We start from the raw sequence: 22865 nt of genomic DNA, 5'->3' as shown, positions 1-22865 counted from the left end.
TTACCTGGGATATGCAGGGGGGGTGGCAAAATGAATATGTTTGTATCTGCCTTTAACCAAGATCCTCCAATATTACTGTGCAGCAATGCTTAATAAGTCTGCAATCCCACCGCATCTATCTGTCTATTACTGATAAAGATTTTCTTGGAAGTTCCCTATGCAGATAACGTGTTTCTAGTCACATCAAAAGTGGCAGGATTAGAAACTACTAGTATATATGAGAGGGCGTATATTGCATTTCTGGTATGTAGTTGCCAACATAAATTTAATTGTTAGATTAATTTTGTAGAATCTTGATTAGGCGTTAATTCTGGTGAGTGCTACATTATGTGTTGATAAATATATTATTATTTGGCGGGAACTTTGTCATCATTGACAGCGATTACATAATCTGATTAGTATGCCCCACATCATATATGTTCCACGCATTAACATAACTACAAATTCGCAAAATGAAACAGTAGATAGAATTCTCAGGTTTCAAAATCAGTTTAATCTAATTCTAAAAAAAAAATTACAACTCAGTAGTATTCTATACGATTAATTCTGTGTACACTGTCTACAATTTCAAAAAGCTTCTTCCATGTCACCTGTAATAAGAAACATAGGGGAAACAGTAAGTTGTGGGGAGCCGTGTTCAAGAAATAGATAAATAAACCCATATTGAGATTTGGAATAGTTGTAGACAATTTAAGAACAAATCATTAGATTGAAAATAAATCTCACCCGTCATGGTTTTTCACAGATAAACGCGTTTTCATACGCACATTTCTGGGTCTTCCACATTCGCATCTCACTCGAAGTACCAGACCTAAATAAAAGACAAATTGAATAATATTATTAGATGGCAACCTACACATATAGAATATTTATTATTATTTTAAATAGCAAAAAACAATCAATCATACACGAAGAAATAATAATTTACCAGAAGAGTCCGCAGTCTCGTTCATTGTATTGGTTCGGTTGACCAGGTCCCCAATTGTTGTAACAAACTGATCTGTCCTCGTGAGTGTACGTCCAGTATTCGTCATCGTCAACATTAACAGCGCCAAACCAGTAGCAGAAATCTCGACGACTGCTGTCTGATTCAATGTAGTCCACCAAAAGATTGTTGACTGCTCTGTTAGGGATCGTCGCAAGATGAGACATCTCCGATTCACAGAAATGTTTGGCAAAGTGTTGAGACTTATTCTTTAAGTAGAACAGATATTTGGTACATGGTAATTGCACCTCATGTATTCCCTTCACTGAAAAAAAGAAGAGCAATAATGTTAGGATAAGTAATTAGACAGTGGATATATTAATCATAGTTTTCAAGCGAGTGGGTAACAAGTAAAAGAAATTGATGTCTAGACATTTGCGAGGAATGATATGATAGAAAAAATGAAGAATATATAATTGTATTAAAGATGCAAGATTTATGATTGTATGCCAATTATAACAATTATAATTTTGTTATTGCAACGACACAATTCCGATGTCACAAAAGCCGATATTTCACAATTTTAATAAAAGAATATTTTCTAAGATTATTCAAGGCATGGATTTGTGGACACTCGCAGCTCTAACTGTTGTAGCCTTTTTTTATTTACTCGGTATTGGATTGACATTGTTGCTATTGTGGATCTCTATACCAGTGGGACATTTTAAACACGATTTAATCATTATCATGTGATACGAGAACTGTTCAATCAATCCCACGAACATGCATCTATACCTTAGTATATATAGTAAAATTGTCAGCAAAAATAAAACGAAGAAAGAAATGAATTACGTATTTTTGCTCACCAACTTTGACAGTATAGCTACATGCCGCGCTGTTGAGATAAGAGTCAACGGCGACACAGGTGATAGTTGTAACTCCAACATCTAACTCAACAGTGCCCATAATGTCACATGTTACTAATACATCGTTTTCATCGGTGGCGGTAGGCAATATAACAGTAACAGTCGCAGTGCCATCATTATCAAAATCAATTTCTATCATATCATATGGACACGTTATATCCGGTGGCAACTCTGTAAAAAAAAAAAAAACAACAACAGGCACGTGCTGTAGTAATTAAAACCTAGTGACAATTCGAAGACGTGATATTGTTGTGTAAATGATTGTAGACAAATTTATGTAAAACAACTTAATGGTTTATGTATATCATTATTTTGTGTCCATAAAATAACAGGAAAGCCACTTACCGTCGCATGGCTCTGATATACAGAGATTTGAAAGAAAGGAAAAACAGATTATTAATGATAAATTATCAATATATTAAAACAATCAAAATGAACGATTTAATAGCGATCACCAATTATACATAATACATTACCTATAGCTATAATTAAATAATTTGAACATGCCATTCGACAAATCATCTTACCCTTGCATTCGCCGTTCTCATCAAGACCATATCTACAATGGCATCCCAGTTGACCCTCATCAACACCGCAAAATTCCAGTTCCTCACATTCATTGAATAGGCACTCAACGCCATCTTCGCGACAAACACAAACAACTGAACAGTCGTCGTTGGTCCATGTGTCGCCAAGCTATTGTGAGAAACAAAAAATCTAATTTGTGACCTTATCGGTTTAGCATTATAACGTACATTGTCTGTTTTTTATTTTGTTAGACTTATTTATACAATCCCCACAGTATCACAGATGAGATTTGAGTATTCACAAAAATGAACCCATGAGAATGATTAAAACGATAAGAAAATATTTTGTGAATTCAAGACCATGCAAGATTTGAGAACCTTGTTGTTTTCCCCTTCTCTTCCACGCAAATTTGTTACAGAAACGTATGCACTTACTGGGTGGTATTCCCCAAGTACTGTACATCCACATTCAGTCTCAGGTATGCAGTCAGGGCCCTCTCGTACGTATCCATCATCACATTGGCAACCGTCTATGCAATACGCAGGTATACAATACTCAAAACTTCCGCACGACTGTTCACATACACAAGTACTGTAATGGCTGTTAGCTGGACATGTCAAAGCTACGTGCAAAAAAAAAAAGATTTAATAAAATGCAGGTTAAGATTTTTTATTAGCACCCCCAAAAAAGATGTTAAGACGTCACTAAGATTTATATTGTATATAGGTATTAATGTACATTTCGAAATTGTATATTAACTTACGACATAAACCGGTTGACATATCTCTGAATTCGGAAATGTCGACATCGATACCAGAGTCTCGACAGTCTTCGTAGTATAGCTGAAGGTAATCACAAATTATATTGTCGTCCTCGGTTATGCACACGTCATACCAACATGAATCGAAATAAAATGACGGGTCTATAACCGGAATACATTCACTAAACACGCCATTGGGATCGATCAAGAAATCGCATTTAGCCTGGTGCAAGACTAGGTCGTCGCCTGTATCCGGACAATCGGCATCATCTACCTCATCGGGGCATCTAGTAAAAAATAACAATCATTATCATCAGCAACATCACAAAGAATAGTGCGAACTAATAATACAGACTTATAATAATATATATAATATGTATAATAATACAAATATCCACTCACGCGTCGTCATACTCTGACTTCCAGCTGTTACCGAACTCCACTCTGTTAGTAGTAATTACACCATTTGGCATACGGAAATCATTGGTTATATCGCCATCGCAGTCGCCACATAATCCTCTAGTAGTACCCTTAAGCGAATAGTCTATTCCGATGAAAGCGTTAATGCCCCTGTATCTCACCCAGAACAAACCCGGGCATGTGAAAACACCAGCTCTATCAATGGAGCAGTGCCCAAGTGAGTATGGTCGAGATACTGACTCCCCATCAATCTACAAAAGGAATATTCACAAACTTTTAATGCGATGCTCCACAGTTCCACATATTGTTATCGGCAACAAGTCGATGTTGAAATCGGGTGATGAAGAAACGAGTAGCAATCATTGACATCATGTTATTATTGTCTTACCGTTATTTGTCTGTTTCCTAACATAACAATGACATGTCCAGGCAAATAAATGGTAACACTTCTCACAACAGACACTCGACGTCTTGCATTTCGTAATGCATATCTGGCATCGATGCGGAACCCTTGTAAGTATTCGACTAGTGTATATGTACATGTACCTTGAAAGTTAAAAGCTTTTCCATCGAAAGTGTTGTGATGCGGATCACCGGTAGCCTGGCAGACACATTCTAAAATATAGTACGAATAATTTAATAATATATTAAATCAACATTATTCGCCCCGGTCGAAACGAGTTCGAAATGGAGACTTCAGTCCCCAACTATCCGTCTGTCGTCACACTTCAAAGCCGAAAGCTAAACCGAATCCGTTCATTTGTTTCATGGGCCTAGTACTTTATGTGGGACATATACGCATGCAATGGTTTAGTAATTCAACCCAAGATGGTCGACTAGCAGCCATTTTAGGTTCAAAATTGGTACATACATTACACATATTAAGATCCCTGTGGATGACGAATCGTTTCGTGATCGGATCAAAGATGGTCGACAGGCAGCCATCTTGTTTTTTTTGAGAATGTAGTGCACATGCCTTTTCATTCAAATTTGGTACATACATTATAAATGTTAGAATTAATGTCCATACCAATTTACAATCGGATCAAAGATGGCTGACTGGCGGTCATATTTAATTTTTGGTCATCTTACCATAATCCCAACGTTTTCATTTATAAATGGCACATACATTTTGGCATACATATCCATGTCAGTTTGTTTCTTAATCAGACCTACTCAATCTCTTTCACCTATTTACTATTTTTATTGATATTTAGCACATATGTCATGATTTGATTAAAGATGGCCACCTGACATGTTGGGACACATGTGCATGATTCGTTTTATGATTGGATCAAAGATGGTCTACTGCTGGTAATCGTAATTTGTGGTACCGCTACTATATATCTGATGCCAATGTACATTCTCATGTTCGTCATATACATCATAATACATGCCTATTTGGAAGAAAATAAAATGAATAAGCTATTAGTCTCTGAACATTACACGAGAATGGTTGATAGTTACATACCGCATATAACTAACACAGAGAAGGAGCACGACACGCTATTACCACTTTCATCTTCGGCTGTGCACGTGACTTCTGTCGAACCACAGGGGAATACGTCACCTGGCTCATAGGTACAGGTTACCGTTGCGCTGCATTCCCGGTCATGTGCTGTTGGTTTGACAAAATCTACGGATGTTTCAAAATCCGTGCCCGCATCGACAATTACGCAGTCGTCACACCCGGTATCAAATACTGGTGGATTTGTATCTGTAAAAAAAGGGGGGGGGGGTATTATTCCTACACATGTAATAGCACAGGTTACTATGCCAACTTTTAATTGGCGTGAGGTTATTTCTGTTCAATTGTAAGCATGCAGTACTGTGACTCAAATTGCGAGAGATGACATGGGACATCCATGATATAAAGTGGTGCATATAACTGCTTGCATTTTTTCTGTCTGTAAACAGCTTTAATAAAGAGTTTGTCGCTGGTTCATACAAAGATATGGATATGTTATGTGATACCCACCGCAGATTACATTTATAGTGAACGTTTGAGTGGATGTGAGTCCAGCAGCATCTGTCGCAGTACATTCTACATCTACTGGATTATCACAATAAACAGTGAGGCCGGATGATTGTGAGCAGGAGACAGTCACTTCGCCGCAGTTGTCTGATGCTTCAGGTATATCCCATGTAGCAATTTCGCCATCTTGTTCGCAGTCAGTAAGAGTTATACCTGGTATGCAGTCCATCATGGGTGGTTCAGTGTCTAAAATTGAAACAAAGTGTATCATTAGAAATCGGAATCACGATAGAAAATATAGACTTCATCATATCATTCACATAGCCCACATAGTTCACATGCCTGCCATGTCTTTCCTTCTTATCATAATACACACAGATATATATTTACTGTGATAAAATTACCTTCAGCTACGGACACAGTAAATGTGCAGCTGTCAGAGTTACCGCTAAGATCGTAAACTGTTGCCACCACTGTATATTCTCCTGGAAGTAGTGGGCTGTATATATCTTCACTATACTCAATTTTGTCAACACCACAGTCGTCGCTCACTACTGGAGACTGCCAGCATACATCCTGTCCATCAGACTCACAATCAATGACGATGACATCATCTGGACAAAGTATATCTGGATCGGTGTTATCTAAAAATAAAAGACATATACATGTGAAATAATGATTCACAGATGGTACTATGTTTTGAATTACGAAATAAGTTATCTTTATCAAAGACAAGTTATCATTGCGTGCATTTCAACTTCTTACCACAAGGAACAGTGACGGTAAATGTGCACGAACTTATCGTGCCGGCTTCATCTAGAGCTGTGCACGTGACAGTTGTTGGTGCCCCGCATGGGAATTTATACTCATTTGGTTCATAATCGCAAGTTACTGTGACATCACAACCATCGGTGGCCGTGGGAATCTCAAAGTTGGCGGTCTCACCATCGCCTTCACAGTCTCTTGGAGTTACGATGTCACCGGAGCAGGGTCCAAGAACTGGAGGCCCTTGGTCTGAAATAATAAAGGCAGACAATAGTGAGAGGGATCTAATGGATACACACACCTCTTAACGATTTTTCTGTAATAATGATAATATGAACTCACCACATATAACGGTTACAATAAAGCTTTGTGAGTACGAGTTTCCTGAACTATCTACGGCAGTACACACGACAGTGGTTAAACCACAGTCGAAGTGGTCTCCTGGGTCCTTAGTACACTGCAGTGGGACGTCCCCATCACAATCATCAATAGCCGATGCAGAGAAGTCGACTGAAAGACCGGTTGAAGTACAACTCTCTTTAGTAATGTCTTCGGGAACATTAACTGTTGGGGGTTCACTGTCTGCAAATACAAGAATATGATTCATTCATTCACATACACACTCACTCATTCGATTGATCGAACTGTACAATTTAACATTATTTAGGGCAATTGATGTACAGAACAAACAATATCTCACCGTCACAAACTAGTGTTACATCAAATGAGACCACCGCGGAGTTTCCAGAAACATCGTTGGCAAAACAGCTAACGGTAGTTGTGCCACAAGTAAAAAGGTCGCTTGGCTGGTGACTGCATGAAAATGTATCTACTTCACAGTTATCAAATGCCTCTACCTCGTCAAATGGACCATACGAGCCACTACAGTGTGCTGGGTCAACAATGACATCTTGCACGGGAGAGAATGTGGGAGGTTCCTCATCTAAAAATCAAAAAAAAAAAAAAAAAAAAATCTGCTTAATACATTGGTTATACATGCACAATGACATTCAATATATACTAGAAAGCGAACATTGCTAACAAACTCAGGTAAAACGCAAACTTACCGCAATTTATTGTAACTAGGAAGTCAATGGAGGCAACATTTCCAGCACTGTCGGTTACAGAACAGGTTACTTCAGTTGATTGACAAGTAAAGGAATGGCCTGACGGAGGATTGCACGTCGGTGTAAGAGCTCCATCACAGTCGTCCATGGCGGTGACATCAAAATTCACATCAAAACTGCTCCCAATGCATATATCTTCTGTAATATCTCCTACACCAGTTATCACTGGTGCATCGTCACCTTGAAAATAAATGAAAACAAAATAAATTAAAATTACATATTAGTTGGCTTGGTTTATTATACATATCACTAGTATGAGATTTGCAGCGTTAAGTCGAAATGACTAATTCAATGTGTTAAAAATAATCATTACCCAAACAATTAACGAGAACTTCGAAATATTTTATGTCGACATTATCATTATTGTCAGTAGCTGTGCACGTGACTGTTGTCGACCCGCAATCAAAATGGCTGCCAGTTTCGGGAACACATACAACGGTAGATTCACAGGTATCTTCTACAACTGGAATAGGGTAGTCTACTTCAATCCCTCCACATTGAGTCGTATCAGTTTCATAGTCTTCAACAACGATAAATGGATCGAATGCATCTGAAAAAAACAACACATTTAAAGGACGGAGCTGAGAGACACACATCGAATCTAAGACGACTTACGGCCAAACACTTAATACAGAAGACACTATTGCTCGACAGATGTCTTGACCAGCAAGCAAATATTTTTTTTCTATAATGAAAGGCAAGCATTATTATTTAATGTTATGATTCAATCAACACTATACCGTCAACCATAAATTATGTATGGTAAAATGTGAATGTCTGTCAATGATACGGTTGTATAGAGATTTGTTATAATATTATAAATGCTTACAAGGACTAGCGCGACAGGGTATATTTGAACGACATTGTTTACACCTATCAACGTCACGCGTCGTCACTTATTAGAAAAGGGGTTTCATTAGCTGGTATCGTCCAATAAACACTATAAATATAAATATAACAGTGACACAATAAAGATTTTATCATACTCGTTTGAGTTTAGTCCACGTATTATTCTTCCTGATCGGAGTTAATGAATTATCTACCAACACACATTTTCCATTCTAGTATCTATAAATCATTTCGTACATACCTGGCACCACTTCGACATTAAATCTACATGTTTGTTCGTTGTCTGAATCATCAGTTACTGTGCAGATGACTTCCTTTGGCGATTCAGCCACGGTGAAAACGGATCCACTCGGTGGATTACACACAGGTGTTATGGGCGTTCCGTCATCATCCACACCCGATACATCGTATTGTATCACCTCATTGCCATCTTTGTCGCAGTCAACAGTTAGTATATGATCACATGTAATGTTTGGACGAGTGGTATCTGTATGTGTTCAAGAAAACGATAACGCAGATAAGTCAACGATCATGACACGTGACTACATAGGGGATACACGTAACGCAGTTTCACACACACGTTTATCACGTGAAATTATTTAATACCTAAACATTTCGAATTGTTTAACATTCTAATGCATAGTTTTAGGTACTATGAAATTCAGTTGGTAGAAAATGAAGCAAACCCAAACTGAAGTGTTTGTGTTCAGAACTGTATGACATTTGCAGAAGAGTTAATATATATTTGTATCGTCGGAAAGAAACATCGCACGTTAAGATAATCTTTCCTTGGAGGGTATAAAACAAATCGCAAAATGCTCGTTCATTAAATGTCCTAGTGAAACTCCCTATTTTTGTAAGAACCACTACTGAAATACTAATAGAGAAGTATTCAAACTCATCCATATATTACTGGTTTTAGCATTCTGTTCATAACAATTTTATATAGCCTGGTGTGGATAAACTCAATACTCACCGCAAACCACAATGACTTCAATGTCACAGCTAACTGTAAAACCTGCCAAATCAACTGCAGTGCACGCGACAATTGTCGATCCGCAACTAAACTCATCTGGATTCTCTCTCACGCAAGTGACTGTGGCCTCTCCACAATTATCGGTGGCAGATGCAAAGTAGGTAACTAGTTCGATGCCATCATCATCCTCATCATAGACTATCACAGTTGAATTGCATGTCAGCACGGGAGGGAGGGTATCTGGTAAATGAAATATACACACGTATTGGTACTATAATTGATACACCTTGTAAGCATACTGGATTTGTAATAGTTTGATGTTAGGAGACTTAGTTACGAGATATAACTTACCTATGTCATTCTTATCTATCTTAAAATCATATTTAGTAGTATTAAATTAAATATATAAATCAGTGTGTCCAAGAACACGGTTTACCTGGACATACGAGGTTGACTACACCGCTGATGGTTAGTTCATTGCTCTGCGTGTCGGTTGCAGTACACGTTATCAATGTGTCACCACACGAGAATGCACTTCCAGACGCCGGGTTACAATCGACAGTGACTGCCCCACAGTTGTCTATCGCAGTCGGGATATCGTACGTGACTGCTTTATCTTCGCACGTCGGAGACACATCACTGGTTATGTTAAGAACATTGATGAACACTGGGGGCTGATTATCTGTTAAAAGATTAATTTGTTTGACGTTTAAATATTCTTACATAATCAAATGATTGATTGAATTGTAAAACCAGCAAACAAAAATATCACACCTGGGATGATATCAACTGTGAAATTGCAAGCTGCACTGTTACCAGCGGGATCGGTTGTTGAGCAAGTTACAACGTATGCCCCGGGAAGAAACACGGAGCCATCTGCAATATCGCAGGTGTAGTCAAGAGTGGATCCATCATCATCGAATGCTTCAACACTGTAGGCAACGGGTACTCCTTCTTGATCGCAGGCTATGACGCTGATTGGTGGACATGACAATATCGGCGGACCATTGTCTGTGGTAATAAAACAGAACAATCATTACATATTACTCCGTATTTTAGAACCGCTAAAACTTATTCCTAGTGTGTACATTGGATCATGAGCTCCATGGTTGGATCTAGGTTAGATACTGGTTGAAATCACACTATGACGTCGAACAACCACATACAAACCAACTACCCAACATAGAATCAACGTTGATTTGCTGACACCAGATCGACGTCATTATTTGATGTTGAATCAATGTTGACATAGCAACCTAAAATCAGCACAACTAGAATAAAGCAATAGTTCAACAATTAAAAACCTCGAAACAGACTTTTTTCAAAAATACATATGAAAAAAACACTTTTCGATTTACAAATGTACATATGTATGAGAATAAAACAGTTGGCGTTACTAATATGCATGAAAAAAAAGGTATGGAGCTATAGATAAATAATCAGGCAAGAGTGATATAATCATATAATACTGTCGGTAAAGCATTCTGATTGGTCGAGGAGATTAGCCTATTACAATGCATCGTTGATCGTTGACATTCGCTGTGTGGGAATATTTAATATTTCCTACCGCAAATAACGAACACGCTGAAAGAGCACTCTGCTGAAAGCGCAGCCACTTCATCAGTAGCTGTACATGTGACGACCGTAGGCCCGCATGAAAAGTCATTTGGACTTTCGTATGTACATGAAATTGTTGGAGTACTACATGTCCCAGTTGCAACTGCCTCGAATTCCACAGTTTCGGCGAGGTCCTTATCTTCATCTGTCACTATGATATTTGCCGGACATTGGATATCTGGCCCTGGAACATCTGGAGCAAAGCCAAATATATAAATAAGAAAAATTACGGCTAATATCACGATGTTATTACAACGTATAGACACTTTAAACAGCCTAGATTTAACAAGAATATACTATATATATATTTGAAGTACATACTGCAGTTTACGCCGGCTAGACCCTCCAATATGTTCGTATTGTCGTTTATATCTGTTGCAATACAGGTGATCGTTGTTCCACCACATGGAAGAAGTGACCCAGAGACTGGTCCACATTCTACAGTCGGTGTTCCACAGTCATCGCTCGCAGACGGTAATGTGTAAGTTACTATAGCCCCGGCACAAGTATCTGACGAAGCAGCCTGTACCGTTAGTGGCTCTGTGAATTCGGGGTCTACATTATCTGTAAACGTGCGTGAAAAATATTTATTTATTTAGTGATTGTGAATATTGACCATATTGCTACAGAACACTAAACAAACCTATTTGGTTGGTGTCGCCCCCTGAGAGAGGTTTTGAAGTAGACGACATTATAAGTACAAAATGTACTGATATTTACCTGTCTGAACGTCAACAAAAAAGTTACATTTGGATATTTTCCCATTATCATCGGTAGCGGAACAAGACACCAAGGTGGGTGGCCCAACGAGGAATACGGTTGTGTCTTCTGGAGGGGTACATACTGGTGTTAATGGTACTCCCAAAGCACTCTCTGCAGTGACGTCATAGTCGACAAATTCACCATCGAGATCACAGTCAACGGCATCCACGTCGTTGCAGATTATTACTGGAGCATCCGGGTCTGACAACAAAGAACAATATTGATGAACCATGCATGACATTAACTAAAACAGGTAAATAATATAGGTTGAGGAGGGGGTTACCATTTAACCGGTAAATAAAACAGTGTAAGTAATTATTATTTAAAGCGGGGGAGTCGTCACCTGCGCATGCGTCAGATGGCCATAACGTGTCATTGTTTACCAGTCATGAGCCTTTGCGTTTTTAACGTGTGTTGTTATCGTCGCTTGGGACTCAATTCTCACGTGTGCGCAGGTGACGACCCTCCCGCTTTAACAAAGTGTAACAAATAATGGCGTAATAAGTTAATAATACAGGATGCGTATTATTTTAACAGATGAATAATACCAGGGTGGTTAATTATTTTATAGGTAAAACTTGAAATACAGGGAGGGTAGTTACTTAACAGTGATTATTACAGGGTAAGGTTAAATATACGTGTAGATTATTTTATAACTGCGAAAAACATCATCATGGTCAAGTTCTCATAGCGACGTGTGTGTGGACAATGCCTTTCTTCATGCAAAACTATTTAGGATAAACCAGTATGAGAAGAGATATAAAACGACAGGCACCCAGCAACGGCGAACATACCACATGTCACGGTGACGGTGAAGAAACAAGTATCAGAGTTTCCAAATGGATCAGTGGCTGTACAGCTCACATCGTGAGTTCCGCATGGGAATATGCTAGGGCTTGGTGGAGTGCATTCGTATAAAAATATGCCGCACTCGTCTTCGGCCTCCGGTGCATACGCAACTTCCTCTTCGTCATTTCTGTCAAGATCCTGGGCGAACACCTCGGGGTTACATTTTGTGAATACTGGATACGTCGTATCTGCAAAACACGAAAGCAGTATGAGCACAAGTTACGTGTTGTGTTCGTTACACCATTGCATTGAAAACTGATTCCTCCAAAGTTGGGTCATGTATTGAATCAAACTAATCTCGTTGTTCGGTGTTCTTACAGAAATGTATAAAATTTGCCGTAGAATACCCTTCTTACCCGCGTTATTTTCAATCGTAATTTTACATATATACATATTTCATATAAAAAACAACAATGCCTGTACGGTTCTTTGATAGGTGCTGTAGCATATCACAAAAACTCCATACACACAATTCTTACCGCACGTGATCGTCACGACAAACGAGTTGTAACCAGTCACCCCACACTCATCGGTGGCCTCGCAAGTCACGGTGGTTTGCCCACAGGGAAACAATGTTTCCACATCAGCATCGCAGCTGACTGATAACGGGAAATCGGATTCGTGTGTAGCCGATACGGTAAAATCTACATAATCTCCGGTTGGTGAACATGTGTCTTTACTGATATCCTCAGGTACAATAACCTGTGGACCCTGTGATGAATCTATATAAGAAAGTTTAAATAAATCAGAGCCCAATAAAAAAGACATAATGTGTACACTGCTTACAAATCATAGTCCACATAAGGGAGCTTGACGTTTTAAAAAAGTAGAATGTGCACTGGAACAGAAATGTGTCCGATATTGTTTTGTAAAATGATTTCATTTTATAATTGTATAAGGTGAAATTTACGTTTATTTTGAAAACACAAACATGCACTTACCACAAATAACGGTAACTGTCAAATCCACCACCGCTTCATTGCCACATTCATCGGTCGCCGTACACTGAACTGGTGTATCTCCACACGTGAAAGAAGTACCTTCAGACGGTGTACAGATTGGTGTTACGGCACCATCATTCGCGTCAATGGCTGTCACTAACGTCGGTACAACTGCGTCAATTCCATTGCAACTGAGTGTTGAAATGTCGGAATATGTGATAACCGGTGGGTCGGGATCTGTTAAAAATACACACCACGAAAGTCAGTAATACAGGTAATATCAGTCTCGCTGCGCATGCGTCATTTTGTTCCGTGAAGAGAGAGTACTGAAATCCATGTCGCCAAGATTGGATGTGTACCACTTGAAAGTAGCGTTACGTTCGAATGAAAATATATGGCTCAAATCAGATTAAATAACAAAAGAAAATGATTTGTCGTAAATAAGGAAAAAACAAAAGTTGTTTTGGCAGCAATAAAGCAGTATTCATTCGATGAAATATCATCATAAATTATTTGAAAACAAAATATTTAAACATATTCAAAGTTATCTGTATTGCATTTTTAACATTGTAAGAATAACACTACAAAGCAGTGTATCAATACTTGCCGCACGTGACCTCCAAATCGATGCGTTTAGTTCCAGTACGCCCGCATAGGCCTACTTCAGTTATACAAGTGATACGCGTGACACCGCATGGGAAGAACTGGCCCAGAAGTGGAATATCACAGGTGTAATCAATTGGGTCACCAGCCTCATTTTGAGCGTTATAACCAGTAAGGTCCACTATCATTCCATCAGCTGCACAAGTATCCCTTTTCGGTCTTCCTTTTCCAACTATTTTGGGAGCTAATTATTATTGAGAGATGAATACTAGTAGTTAGCGTTTTAATATGTTTTGGACTTTGGTTTGAAACAAAAACACTATACTACACTCATCGCATTACAAGTAGTCGTTTGTTTGCGTTTTTTTTCAAAAGTCAGACTTCGTTTCCAAGTCAGATATCCCTTTACCTGTTTTACAGCTTGAGAAATTGAGAAATTGAGAAAAAAAAGAAAATAAACGAAAATACATGCATGTCGGCAAGTCTTTGAATTTGTTAAGGGCACATGCAAGTAAACCCAAGAGGGATGTCAGTCGGTCATTTTTTAATAAAAAAATTAATAAACCAACTGATGTACACCAATACATATTCGCAGTTTATATAAAGTTTGAATATAATCAGCCAAAATCATGCCCGAAAACGACTTAAATTTCATTTCATTTATTGAACGAAAATGGCCGCCAGTTGGTCAGAAGTCATCGAAACAAAAAACAAAACCCTTCGATCTGTGTTCCAACTTTGAAGAAAATCGGTGAATTTCAAGTGTATCTGAAAATCGGGTAGAAACAAATGAAAAACAGAATATCGTGCACCAGTAACCAACTATGAAACACACAAATAAATGACACCGCAATGGTACTATATGTTAGCACACTCAAGTTTCAACATTTCGCACACAACACAACATCATGTTTTAATCCGACGAGAATGTCTTAAAACTGAAATACATGTATCACTTTAATCAAATGGCAACTTACCGCATTGCACTGAGACAAGCCAGTCTTGCTTTTTTATTTTTCCACACACGTCTGTTGCAGTACATCGTACCCGCGTGTTTCCACATCCATACAATTCACCTGGTTGATGGTCACATGTAATAGTCACATATCCAGAGTCATCTGAGGCTTCTGGTATATCAAAGTCAACTATTATCTCGGAATCGCAAGTCCATGTTTTTATATGGGGCCTGTCCGGAAAAATTGGGATCTCGGTATCTAGGATTGAATAATAGTGACTTGGATTACAACCAATATCGTATATCACACAATAACACTAAATATAACGGTTACGGTAACAGCTATCGTGCTCATGCAATTGGGCCATATATGCATGACCTCCATAAGGTCACACATCCTGGTACTTTCTGGAGGTAAAACTTCACTGTCAATTCAAATTTAATTATTATTATCTCACAAAAATGCAAACAGATATATTTAAAATTCAAAAAGAGTTAAACATTGTAAACATTGATGTATATTATTGAAAATTCTTGCTGTGATGGAACAACCATATCCCCTGAAAGTTCCAGGATGTGGGACCTTTAGGGGTCATGCATAAGGCCAATAACTGGTTTCCCGCCAGAACATTTTTGTGTGAATATTTCTTCTTGAATCAAATTTTAAAACTAATAAAATATAGAACATATCATCATACCACATATTACAACAACGTTAAACGTCACCGGGGTAGCCTCGTTTCCACATTCGTCCGACACGATGCATGTTACCAATGTTGAGCCACATGGAAAGTCTGCACCGGAATTAAAGGAACCGCAATCATAGGTCAAGGTTGAAGAACAATCGTCGCTAGCGTCGATAATATAATCAACGACAGTCGTCGAACTGACGTCACAGTTTACGACTTCCTTATCCGTAGGTGGAATCACAACTGGAGGGGTGATATCTGTAAACAAATGTAATGTTCATTTCACTTAATGTGTTTAAAGGACAAAACAGAATGCAATATGGGGGAGGGGAGGGGGAGCTGGTACATGTTACAGGAAATAAACAATGCATTTTACGTTTTTACAGGAAATAAAATGAAAGTTTTTTTTATTTATTTAAATTACATTATTACGAAAATAAAAATAATTGATTACAGCTTACGAAAATACCCCTTGTCGATCCTCAATATGAATGAAAACATGGTATACATGTTTAAGATGATTCCGCATGTAATTGACCGAATTTTGCTATGATTTACCGCAAATTAACAATTATACCTTGATGTATAATATTCGATCGATGCAAAATGGAAAAAAACATAAAACCAGAGTACACTTATTTCGTTTTCATGAGCCTTGCCGGTTACATTTGAAATTTAAAATAAAACCAAAATTAAGACCAAAAAAATTAAAAGAGAAAATGACGAATTGTTATTGCTCCGTATAATGTGGTGAATCATCTAAGTACTCCTCGATAGCGCGTCCCCTCATTTAACGCACGCTTTATTTATGATTCAGTCCTATGTACTCACCGCACTCGAGGTTGACTGTGAAATCTTGTGTTGTCGGATTACCAGAACCATCCGTTGCTGTACAAGAGACTGTATTCGGGCCACAATTGAAAGAACCACCAGAACTGGGTGTACATGTAACAGGCACACCAGCGCCGTCGCAGTTATCGGATGCCGTGGCTGTGAAAGTTACTGGGTCGCCATCATCACACCCACACACTTCATTCACAGTCAGCTCAATAGTTGGACCCTCTGAATCTGGAATATGTACATAAAAAGCGAAATAAATAAACGAACATTGCTGCTTATTCTTTAGTTGAGAGTAAGTGAGAACATAATCTATGTTCAAGAAGAACGAGGTTTCCTTAGTTATCTAAGATTTTTCAGTATGGCTCTAAACTGAGTCAGGCATAACACATTTCATTAAACATCAAACAATTAAGTTATTTTTGGAATCCACAATAATAACAAAGTCGGACGAAAACGTGCGTTTCCAGAAACATCTCTCGAAAACATTTCCACTGGTCTGGTACTGATACCCGATACTAAAAGTCACGCAGCGTTTATGTAGTAATAGTATTTATCCCACTTTTAAAATAATGTATATTTTAAGACAAATTAAAAAAAAAAGTTTCTAGCACATGCCAAATTTCTTCAAGGCTGTTGCATGACATCCATGGTAACACACAATATATATATATATTTCAAAACATCAACAATAAACAAAACAAAATGACTTCCGAAACATATGAAAGAGTGAAACACTTACCAGTGCATTCCACTGTAACGACAGATTCGTCTGTCGCAACATTTCCCGAGGCATCTGTTGCGGTGCAAGTTATTGTATGTGGTCCACAACCGAAGTCACTTGGTGAAGTTGGTGAACATGACACTTGGCTGTTTGGACAGTTGTCGCTCACAGTCGGAGTGTCATAAGTATATGTACCTGGCCCGCAATCGCCGCCCGGAATCGTCGTGTCGGCCAAAGTCGTGTCGAACACAGGATCAATCTCATCTAAAGCGAACGAAATGAACACGTAGGCATAAGGTGATCGTGAATGACACCGTAACTATCAAAATGCGAAACGTCATGTGACCGGGATTTATCAAAAACTATAGGGTTAAAATGCAATGAAACTAAGTATGATGAAGCAATACATCTTTACATTATTTAGAATATTAAGTTTATACGCAAAAAACAGAGTAGGCAAAAACAAACTTGAAAAACGTTACCTGCGTTGACGACAACGTCAAACGTACACTCGTCAGTATTTCCTGAGGTATCGGTTGCGACGCATGTTACAGAGTGAGGGGATCCGGCAACAGAAAAAGGTGCCGAGTCGTCGGGAGTGCATACTATAGATAGAATGGCAATGTTGTCGGTGGCTGTTACATCAAATGTGACAGGTTCGAAACCATCGTTGTCACAATCAACTATGGAGTTCGCGTCCGGTGCATTGCATGTTATAACGGGGTTTTCCGCGTCTGTGAATAAAATACAAATATCAGATTGTGTAGTATCTAGGAATATACCCACTTGTTGAGTATGCACGGTATGTCAATCTTTCCCATAAGATACGAATATTTATTAATAAATGCGATGAACTGCAGCAATAATTTGGAGGGAGTATTAAAATATGAAAATGCAATTGCAATTCAATGTATCAACATTCGTTTAAAGAAATTTGAAAGCAATCCAAACAAAATAATTGATTTTGAAACACACGTTACGATCATAGAGGTAAAAAAGATTACCTCCATGTTACGATTTAGCACACACAGCCGCCACGCAGTGCCGTTCGTATTTTTTTAAAGCGCGCTGGTCGTCGCGCAGCGCGTGTTCGAATTGCATGTAAATAAACAATCTACATGCGTTGTATACGTCGCTATGAGTCCCATATCGAACAGGACGCGACGACTGCCGCCCTTTTAATCAATGTATTAAACGCGTTATATACTAGTACGTCGCATGATGGTACCCCTATCGAACGATTGTGACGGTTTGAAACAGCGCGCTGAACTAACCTTTACAATCGCCATTCACATCGCGTTCATATCCTTCCTCGCAATAACATCCCCGCACTCCGTCTTGAACGTCACAGATTTCTCGGATTCCGACACAGCCAAATGCAACACAGGAATATTGATCGTTCTCAGTGCAAGTACACAACTCGGAGCAGTCTGCGGTGATCCATTCTTCTCCCGGCTATATGTGTATGGGATACCAACATATTTATAATTTTAGACTCATACAGTAGCGTAAAAGAGAAACTACACATTAAATCTTAGTAATTTTAGTATCGGTTTTCGATATTACATACACACTTATTTGATAAAGATTTAGCAGCAAAAACTAAATACAGGTATTTAAGCTTGTAAAAATATGAAAAGTGTACATATCTGTATATTTTTTGTGAGAGCGACCAAAGAAACGGTCTGTGTTAACCATATACATCGTTAAAGGGACATACGCTGCATGCACATAAAGTTATCTATATTGAGTTTTGTTTTATGTATGAGCGTACTATACGTCTATTCATATATAAATTTGAAACACGTATGTGATCTTATCATCTAAATGTTTCACATATTGTTCAGCCTTTTGTGTATAGTATGTTTTGTAGAGGACGTCTGCAAATGTACTTTCAAACCTCGTATATAATGCATACCATTCTAGAGTAATACCAAACTACATGGAGGGACTGTATTAAGAAATACACTGTACCTTGAGACCTATGGCCTCTTACTGACTTACCTGGTGATAAAGATCGTCAGAATCAAAGCATCCACAATTTGTCTCTAATAAACATATATTTCCGCTCAAAACGTACCCATTATCACATTCACATCCTTCAACGCAGGGCTCGCCAGCGCAGCTTTCGGCAAATAAACAAGTTTCTGGACATGGTGTCATGCATGGGTTGTAAGCGCTGTTTGGTGGACAAGGAAGAGCTAAGGGAAAAAACAATTTTAAATGTGTGTTAGTTGTCAAAAAAGTTGTTTGTAATTACATTACAAAATGTTGTGTAAGTAATCCGGTTGCGAATCGTAAATTACTAGTAAGACAACGCAGTTGTGTTAACATAACATAATCTACTCACGACAGAACGTGGCGGTTCTGAAAGGCTGCAGCTGGATATTATGCATTAGACAGAAGTCAAAATAGGCAGTCAGTGCGTCGCATAGCAGGTCATCACCAGCGAAGCACAAATCAAATACACACGCGTCAAAATAAAAATCCACCGACGTAGCGTCGACCGAGTGACATGGTGCGAACACTCCATTAGGGTCAGTTATCATACCGCAGAGCCCGATGTCAGAGATACGAGCTATTTCGTCAGGTTCGCAATCTATTGGTGGTTCTGTATCCGGGCACTCTTCGTCAATACTGTACGTGCGAGAACAATGCAATATATTGTGGTCAAAATCGCATTTGGTATTGAGCCCAAAAAATTTTCACCTTGAAAATTCAATCTCGAAACTTAGTGAAAGAAAGAAAACATAATTTGTCCCAATTTTCTACGCTCTCCGAATTTGTAATGGTCAACCCTTTTATATTACTGTGATTGTGACAACGTAAAAAAGCAAACAAAATAGTTAGATTGAATGCACCTACCTTGTCTGAGTCTTCCAACTATCTCCGAACTCCAAGTCGGTAGCTGCTAGCTGCCCGTCAGGTTTGAGTAAGTCATTGTTGACGTTTGAATCACAGCTGCCACATAAACCTCCCGTGAGTCCCTGGTAGTCATCGTGAACTCCGAATAGCGCAGAGCTAGTCACATCGCCTATCTCGGCCCAGAATGAAACCCAAAACTTTCCCGGATACGTCAAGTATAGAAATTTACCGGAAAGAATGATACTTATGGGCGATAATGCAAAATAAGGTAATGTAACAAGTGTGTCGTCAACCTAAACAGAAGAGAAACTGCGATTTAGTATCTAAAGATAGTGGAACGTCTTATGGCGAAATGTGATGTTAATTGAGAGTAAACATGATGTAAAATTTACTCTAATATATGTATATAGTTATGCATATATCATATGTTTGATTACCTTAACTTGTTCTCCAGGATGCAACTCTATCACGTGACCATCTACCCGAACTATTATGTGATCGATTAACGTGACAAGTGCCCCTGGTACCGTAGGCCGATTAACTGCCTCGATCTCAAACTCTGGCCCGCCTACGCTTTGGTCTATAACCATTGTGTAACTGCACTGTCCTTGGAAGTCGAAATGATGACCATCAAATGTGGTATAGTGAGGTTCTCCCCAACCGCTGCAAACGCAATCTTTGAAACAAAAGAAATTAAAATTATGTACAAACATCGCATTATTTATTCAAGATAAAATGTTTTAAAACAGTAATTAGTTAACGAGTTAAAAATAACTAGATGTATTACCTCCAAAATCGGAAGGACCTGTTGGTGGCTGCACAGCATGATTTTCTGAAAAAATAATTTATAAATGTGTATCTAATAACCTGCTAAAAAGTCAGTGAAAATTCGCTATGAGCTAATTTTCCATGAAGTCAAATCGCACCAGAAGGTGCACATTAGCAGTTGCGGCCGTTGATGTTTTTATATGATCGTTAGAATTATTAATCTTCTCGGAAATATGATATGTTCAAAATAATCTTATTTAGCATTATTATGAGTTAGGGTAATAGCATCCTATAAGTAACTGATTTGATTTGAATTGATTTTCACACTGTTCGAGTACGCATCAAATAATGACGCTCCACGTGAATATCGTGTCGTTTACCGTACCATATGAACAGTTGTATTTCAAACTTAAATATTAAAGCTGTGTATTATATGCACCGTCATATGAATTATGTGTTAAAATAATGTTACACACAAGTGAACATATATAGTATACTTACCGCCTTTACATATATAACCACGTTCATCTGAGCAGGGTGTGTCCTCCAGGTTGTAATTATTTTTCTTTTTCAGAAATCCGCAGAAATCGTTACCACTCCCGACTTCGGGTCTACCCGGAGACCAAAGCCAGGTTAGAGCGTCTGCCGGCCAAGAATCACCATTTACCCACGCCCAATTGGTTTGCACCTGACCTGGAACACTCCCTGCCCTGCCATCTGCACCTACCCAAAAGTCTCCATCTGGCAAGTTATTTCGTAGATGGTCTAGCTCATCAGAAGTCAAGACGCTTGCAAGCTGGAAGTCACCAGTTGTTATTGCTGCACATCCCGCGATAGCATCGTCGAAGTCAACAGAAACACTTGCGACCAATCTGTAGCAGTTGTCTTGATAGACTATATCAGTGAGTGCACATTTCGGAGCTCCTATAACGTACAATAATTGGATCAGTGTTTAAAAAGGCATCATCGCACTGTTGATATTGAGCTACCCTCTCACGCAATGTGTAAATTTCACTAATAAAGTTGGTTATGCAGTGAGATCAGTTCCCGAAATTAGGTAATAATAATATCGTTTGCGATAGGGCATATATTATTGTGGTTTTGTTGAAACTGTTATTCCAATTTGTCATACTAATTCCATTTCCATTAACAAAATAAAACTCAGATTATTAGAATTATATTATGTGCAACTCACGTTTCCCCCTAGAGTGTATAGTTTCTTCAATTACGTGTGTGTCTTTGCCATACATTATCTTGTTCACATAATTTCGGATATTATCAACGACCTGTAACGAAAATATAATCTCGGGTAGGAATAAACACCAGTCACGATATTGTAGTTAAAATGCTAAAAAGTGTTTGCTTTGATGTGTCAATCGATTCTGATATGACAATGTCACACACACACACGCAAGCAATTCATATCAAGGTGGCTGATTCAAAATTCGTTGACGTGATGATGGCGTTCGTCAAATTCGACGAGCATACGCTACATCGGAAGTTACCTGTCACACCTAATTACATCCGCGATGTTGTAGAAACTAAGCTACAATTTAAATTTACCATGATCATCTATTTACAACTGTGCAGATTCAATATTTGTTAACTAACTTGAATAAAATATGACAATTATTTTTCAGTTCCAACTACATGGAGCATAACGCATCATAACATGGATTGCTATTTTCGGAAAAATAAATTGAAAAAAACAAAAACATGTTGCTATAGTTATTGGACTGCTTACCTGACGGGATCGCTGTTCAAATAGCCATGACTCTATATTGACAACACACAGGGATAGTATCAGCAGTAGTACACAGACAGGAAGCCTTCCCGTCGCCATGCTGTAATATATGCTTCAAGAAAATATAAAATTATCGCTATTTAAGTACAAACTAACAACTAAACGAAAATTAACGTGTTCAAAGGATTTCTTTGCGAATCGATGTTACCTGTTCTGCTACCTTTGTCTCTGGTCGGTTCTGTGCACAGTCTTTCCTCGTA

General features: G+C 38.4%; 1 protein-coding gene across 1 annotated transcript; it reads right to left on the bottom strand.

Annotated features, from left to right (window-relative positions):
• Positions 1 to 470: 470 nt before the first annotated feature.
• On the bottom strand, positions 471 to 22865 carry LOC100368720 (uncharacterized). The gene is made up of 44 exons (XM_002733440.3): positions 22814 to 22865; positions 22606 to 22717; positions 22057 to 22147; positions 21363 to 21785; positions 20881 to 20925; positions 20531 to 20769; positions 20094 to 20386; positions 19579 to 19865; positions 19233 to 19429; positions 18503 to 18683; positions 17711 to 17962; positions 17247 to 17492; positions 16499 to 16735; positions 15677 to 15925; positions 15001 to 15237; positions 14028 to 14267; positions 13421 to 13657; positions 12959 to 13201; positions 12425 to 12667; positions 11589 to 11831; positions 11190 to 11432; positions 10819 to 11061; positions 10026 to 10262; positions 9688 to 9933; positions 9252 to 9491; positions 8517 to 8762; positions 7740 to 7976; positions 7367 to 7606; positions 7000 to 7242; positions 6642 to 6881; positions 6300 to 6548; positions 5939 to 6178; positions 5538 to 5780; positions 5031 to 5276; positions 3948 to 4174; positions 3542 to 3810; positions 3143 to 3426; positions 2814 to 3001; positions 2379 to 2547; positions 2197 to 2208; positions 1792 to 2022; positions 929 to 1250; positions 727 to 811; positions 471 to 590 (listed from the first exon to the last, which is right to left on the bottom strand). Exons 2-43 carry the CDS (start codon positions 22702 to 22704, stop codon positions 730 to 732), a joined length of 9459 nt encoding a protein of 3152 aa, XP_002733486.2. The 5' UTR covers positions 22705 to 22717; positions 22814 to 22865; the 3' UTR covers positions 471 to 590; positions 727 to 729.

The sequence above is a fragment of the Saccoglossus kowalevskii genome, chromosome 1, assembly GCF_978046115.1.
Source record: "Saccoglossus kowalevskii chromosome 1, keSacKowa6.1, whole genome shotgun sequence".
Lineage (NCBI taxonomy): Eukaryota > Metazoa > Hemichordata > Enteropneusta > Harrimaniidae > Saccoglossus > Saccoglossus kowalevskii.
This window is presented reverse-complemented; position numbering and strand designations above follow the sequence as displayed.

Excerpts from the sequence above, each read along its gene's own strand:
- LOC100368720 (XM_002733440.3), bottom strand. The coding sequence starts at position 22,704 with ATGGCGACGGGAAGGCTTCCTGTCTGTGTACTACTGCTGATACTATCC. Across the intron at positions 20,926-21,362 it reads TGGTTATATATGTAAAGGCG|AAAATCATGCTGTGCAGCCA; the intron begins GTAAGTATACTA and ends TTATTTTTTCAG. Across the intron at positions 20,770-20,880 it reads AGGTCCTTCCGATTTTGGAG|ATTGCGTTTGCAGCGGTTGG; the intron begins GTAATACATCTA and ends TTTGTTTCAAAG.